The sequence below is a fragment of the Aedes aegypti genome, chromosome 2, assembly GCF_002204515.2.
Source record: "Aedes aegypti strain LVP_AGWG chromosome 2, AaegL5.0 Primary Assembly, whole genome shotgun sequence".
In the NCBI taxonomy this organism is placed as follows: domain Eukaryota; kingdom Metazoa; phylum Arthropoda; class Insecta; order Diptera; family Culicidae; genus Aedes; species Aedes aegypti.
In genome coordinates this window covers 115,702,282-115,708,281 of record NC_035108.1, presented here as the reverse complement: position 1 = coordinate 115,708,281, position 6,000 = coordinate 115,702,282, and the positions used below count along the sequence as shown (strand labels likewise).

General features: G+C 35.8%; 1 protein-coding gene across 7 annotated transcripts in view; it reads right to left on the bottom strand.

The window, feature by feature from the left end:
• Positions 1–976: 976 nt before the first annotated feature.
• LOC110675957 (transcriptional repressor p66-beta) overlaps positions 977–6,000 on the bottom strand; it is a 29,275-nt gene continuing 24,251 nt past the window's right edge. For 4 of the 7 annotated variants that reach the window (XM_021842061.1, XM_021842062.1, XM_021842066.1 and 1 more), the window contains one exon: positions 2,589–4,252. In XM_021842061.1, coding sequence (XP_021697753.1) covers positions 4,065–4,252 — 188 coding nt within the window. In that variant the 3' untranslated portion in view covers positions 2,589–4,064. Of the gene's footprint in view, positions 4,253–6,000 lie in introns of all 7 variants that reach the window. The other 3 variants (XM_021842063.1, XM_021842060.1, XM_021842065.1) reach the window with 1 other exon arrangement.

Here is a 6,000-nt window from a genome sequence, read left to right as displayed (position 1 = left end):
ATGAGGAAAAAATAATCGAATTGTTAAGAATTAAAATAATTTCAATTAAAGCAGTAATACTCATAAAAAGGGGCATATTGTTGATAAATATAGGCTTAGTAGCTTCAAAAATAAACCTCTGTCGAATTGAAAAAAAATAAATTGGTTTCCTAGGCCGGTGGTTAAAAGCAAAGGGATGTAAGTGACTGACACCTATTTCAGAAAAAAATGACTAAAAAACAAGACGATTTTCTATGAATTATATTATTTTTCCGTTTTGGACGGAAAAATCACCTAAAAATGCCGTTTTAAAGCTAGAAAACATTATAACTTATGCGTTTGGGCCACTCAATTAAAAACCGGGAAAATTTTGAAAATTATACAACCGGGAAAATAGCGGGAATTTCAAAATGGATATTTGGTGGCCACCGTGTAACTGCAACGGCAAATATGAGATCAATAGATTTGTAGCCTACATATTTTATAATGAACGGATTAAAACCCTTGTATTGTATTAGTGGATGTGATATCTTCTAGGCGTAATTCATGACTTTTATCAATGTTTGTCTTTCGAAAGTACATCTATTTTGGCAAATGAGGGACTCAAATGCAAAAGGGTGCAAGGGACGTTTAAATTAAACAAACGATGATATTAGTTTGTATTTAATGACAAATCAAACTACCTCGAGCAAGTAAAACATTTTTTACATCACTTTGCATCCAACCCCCTCAAATGTTTCCTCATGTACCTTATGTCAATATTGGACAAATTTGGTTTCCTGCCAAAAAGAGTTTCCTTACTTGATTCCAAAGTCATTATAGCTAACTCGAAATGAAAACGATAAGATCCTACGTTCCAAAATGTTGTCCAAAGGATTTGCTTAAACTCACAACGCAAATAGCGCCGATATGGGAGACATCAATACAGTCGTCACATTACTTCTACCAGCCAGTATCGACACCATTTGCGGTAAGAGTTTGAGAAGCTTTTTATTTCTCTTGAATTTTAAAACCTTTTCCTTACCCACTCTTTTTTATCTCGCTTTCCAAAATCATACACTAAGATGAGATTTTGCATTCATTCTTACAAACTGGCAACTTATTTCACAATGTGCTTTTTTTCTGGTCACTGAGTCATACATATTATCTATCGCCGGTTTCGTTTAAAAGTGCCTAAATTTGTCTTAAATGTTAGTTAGAATTTTGTTACTTTGCCTCCGAAATGGAATTTTGTTGTTGTTTTGATTTTTTTTCCAAAATCCGAACGTAAATTTTACATTGACATTTTCTTTCCCAAAATTTGGTTAGATTGGCATTTAACGTAAATGTCTAGATCAAAATTTGGTAGAATTACTTCACTTGAATACGATTGATAACGCCAACCACGCTGGCGTAGTTGAAATAACCCATTCGTCCTGAAAAGGTTAATCGTTGATACTGTTGAATTTAACCTTAATTTAGATTGGAAGATGTTATTCCCGTGAATCATATTCTTGGTTTGTACGAATTCGTTTTGTCGACGTCAAAATTAGTAATATTAAGTCCTTCAAAATATGTACAGTCATTTTGCATGAGATCTTGTAACTAATTAAATCATTGCTCGCTCCATAGGTCCTATTCAACATTTGGGTTAATTCTACGACTGGCGTGAGGTGAGAATTGTCGGTCTCGTATAGCGAAGTGACAATTCTCGTCTCGAGTAAAGTGACTCTCCATTCGATTTACACAGCGAGTCACTTCACTCGAGTCGAGAATAAATTGTTACCACGCTGTACGAGACCGCCAATTCTCTTCTCACGCCACTCGTAGAATTAACCTAATTGACAGGCTCTCCTTGAGTGAAAAAGTGTGAGTGAAAGTGAAGAAGTTTCCAAAAGCACTGTTATTATCGAAAGAGAGCGAGAGAGGAGAGAATTTCTCGTTGGTACATAAGGTCTTTTTGAAAAGTTTCGCAAGATTTGATTTAAAAACAAAATAAAATCATATGTTCAATCATCGTTATTATTCCGATAAAATGATGATGATGATAAGAGCTGCCACCTATTTTGGTAAGACATCCACCGGTAGCATTGGTCCGGTTTTAACAAAACAATTTATTCAAGACTGTACGACTCATGTTCAATCATACTTCTGTCTCAAGGGCCAAAAACGAATGGCGGACCCGTAAGCAGAGACACTTACGCAAGGGAAAAACAGTCTCCTTTCAGAAGTAAGTTCACACAAACAGTCCACATCGTACATAAAAACGATTTATGCACAAAAGGTCGAAAGGACATTAAGTCGAAAAAAATCAATTATGAAGAAATTTTCCCTTAAAAATAGACTCTACTTTTTGTCTGATCTTTTTTATCCTCTTCGACCTTTTGTCATGGACTATTATAAGAGTTTCCACTCGGGGACGTGTGAAAAGTTCGCTAAAAAGAGCACTTTTCAGCGAGCCGTTTTTTTATTTTATCCAAGGCTGGGAAACAGTGCTATAACGAAACCAACTATTGTGAATGACATAGAAAAAAGACAGCTTCGCAATAAATAGTTGATAAAATCTTAAAGGGTTTCTTCTCGCAAAGATTTCTCAGATCTCACGCAAAACGAACTATTTGTCTATGCTTGGGTGGTTTGACAGATCGCATTCTTTCGTTTCGATTGATGTTACTGCTGAATTCGGAAAGTTTCAGATGTGGACCGATAGGAACGAATGTTTTGCCATTTGTGAGCTTGCTTTTTAGCGCTGGAATATGTAACTTCCAAGTAATAGATAGTGGTCATCAATCATAGTATTTTCAGCGCTTGGTTTAATGTGAATGGGACAGAAAATTGTCGAACTACGTTTATTTAGGCTTTATTTAGATTTGAGCAAGTAATTCCGTTCACTGGCAATTTCGAGTACCGGCAATGATGAATTTCACAATTTTGATCCCATCAGAGATTTCTGTAGTTTTCTTCATCTGTTGATATTGTGCGATATTTTCTGTAAGTCTCCATTGTATTACAATAGGCGAAAGTGCTGATATAGTGCTCACAAGTCATTAGGTAGGCCTATGCTGCCCACGTTCCATCCAGGAAGTCCCATAGAACATGTCAACATAGAACATAGGACTGGGCAGTATATCAGCTGTATTTGATGGTCTTTTAAAATTTACCATATACGAGTGATATATGACGTGATAGCATTGAATCAGCACTTTGGGAGGAGCTCACATGACATAAAGTCATTATGCGTAGTCACATTAAACACTGGTGACCATTTGGCACAACAGGGATTTCACCATGGTTCGTTACTAATATTCAAATAGGCTGTTCTTCATGTTACGCCAAATGGTTTTTACCACAGGACTTTATATAATTTTGGGTAGCCCCAGTAGGTTGTTAATTAATCAATAAGCAGAATACCCATAAAATTAAAATTTCGCGTTGATTAGATAAATAAATAGATTAATTTTGCATAGGTAACTCCTAATTGTCTCTGAAGTCTACAATTTAAAATGTCTGCATCCGATGAAATTCATCTACATTGCCGTATATCGAAATTGCTTACAATTTATATTTGTTTGTTGGCTTTCACCGATAATGTGCTACAATATTAAAGTATTTTTTATGGATTTAACGTATCAAACCAAATCCATCATATTTATCACGCAATTATTTGAATTTCACTCAATTTGTTATTAAATCGAACTCACTTTTTGCTATTCAAAAAGAAATAATGAATGCCTCCAGCGTCTGGAGAGCAACACGTGTTCTATAAAAATAGAAATTTAAACGTTCGGCGATGTGCTAGTGGACATCATTTCCAAAAATCAGTATAATCATCGATCCAAAAAAAAATAAGATTCTAAAATCTAAGGTGCTTGCACTACTCAATATCGAACCATATCGTTCTTAAAACAAAGAAAAACAACGGCAAACTCCCTTCTCGCGTAACCCCACCGTAGTAACGGCCACGCGAGATGCCGGAGCCTGCTTTTGATGATAGCGTATCATTTAAGACAAAGTAACAATCCTGACTGAAGCCGTTCGTCGTCCACGAGACGCGTCACATTGTTCTGGTGTAAAATCGGTGTGTAGAAATCCGGGAGCGCACACTTTTATGATTTCCAGTTGGATTGGCGGTTGTTGCTGGGACCACTCTGGGGCAACATCTCCAGATACTGGCGCTGCAGCTCCATTGCCCGTTGCATCTCGGCTATGGAGGCCGCCGTTGCCGCACCGGAATTACTACTGCCCCCACCTCCTCCGCCGCCGCTGCCCCCTTTGCCGGCCGCGGATAGTGAAGCTGAAAAAGAGATGGTGTAGTGTTTGAATGATTGAATTGAATTTGAATGTTGTATTGTGCAGTTTCTTTACAGCAATATGTACTACGCAATACTTTTAAATTACGCAACTGTTTTGAGTTGCGTAATGAATCATTACACTACCACTTTCAGAACTTAAGGTGAAGATGAATCGAAGCCAAAGTTCAAATTTTCAACAGCACGAATCTGAAGAACCAAACATCCGTTTGAGCTGAAAACTTAATCGATTGGTCACCACCAGCTAGAGGATAAAAAACATCATTGTTTTACAAATGTTCAAAACCAGTTTTTTGCGCAAAATCAAAGCAATGTTCATAAAAATCTATACCGTCGTTGGGGTGAGAATGGGTCAAAAAAGGATATGTACGAATTATTTATTGAATAACTATCGCAATTTAACTCCAATAAACTTCAAATTTGGTATGCGTGTACTTTGATGTTTCATTAACAACTGTACGAAAAATTAAAGAAATATATTCATTCACTACGGCACTACAAGTGAATGAAAAATGACCCAATCTCACCCCATAGAGGGGGTAAATAAAATAACTTGTTTTTGAGAATATGATTGCAAAACCATTCATAGCTGAAAAATATTGATGAAATATGATGCGAACAAGACGAAAAAGCATCTAAAATGTTTCACAAGTATGATAAACCTACTTAAAAGTACGATCATTCCACGATCAATACATTTCATACAATTGTTGCCGTCATAATCCTGGTATTTCAACGATCCAATTCATTTGTACTTCCGTGAGATGCTTCTACAATATGAAAACAATAATAAATAATTAAATGTGAATACAAAGTATTCCATTTGATTAAATTTTACGTTGTTACTGCGCACGAAAAACAGTTGCTGGTTTTAGAAATTGTCAAAATGCGTTGCATTGTTATTCAATGTACGGAATCCTCAAGTAGACTTGTTTGATGTTTCAGGATGTTGTATTTAGAAAGAATAAACACATCCTAATGATGAAAGAGTACACATGGCACCGTAAAACGACAAAAATGTAGACTTGTGGTTTCAGTCACAATCGTTCTTGTATGACCCAATCTCACCCCCATTTTTGATGTTTTAGACACCGTACCGAAAAATATTATTTTTTTGTGGAAAAATAAAACAGATTCCAGAAAATACGATTCAAATGTATTGAAAAGACTTTCGACCTTCTACTAATATAACCATAGAGGTTAAAGTACCGTTAAGTCACCAGTCACCGTGCGGTCTCCATTCACCGTGCACATATACAAATTCCCACAGAATATTCATACAATTTTCACAAATTATTCTTTTGTCAGCAAGATAAGATAAAACTGATAAAATGAAGTAGTTTTTGTCACAAAACATTTTGAAAAACCTAGTTCATGTAGTCGAAATCATATGAATTCTGTTTGATAATGAGATTTTTCAACACTCTTAGTAGAAACGCCAAAAATTCCAGTTTTTCATTTTAACGATAGGATATGAATTTTTTCAAAATTTCAACAAGTTTCCGCTATGCATACTATTAGTAAGATGTATTTCATCGTATGAGCAATGAGATTTAATGCAAATTAGAATTTTTATTGTGTTTCAGACGAAACCCAAATGCACGGTGAATGGAGCCTTTTCAATACCGTTAAGTCACCAGTCACCGTGCGGCCTTTGTTCACCGTGCACATATACAAATTCCTACAGAATATTCATACAATTTTCACAAACTATTCTTTTGTCAGCAAAATA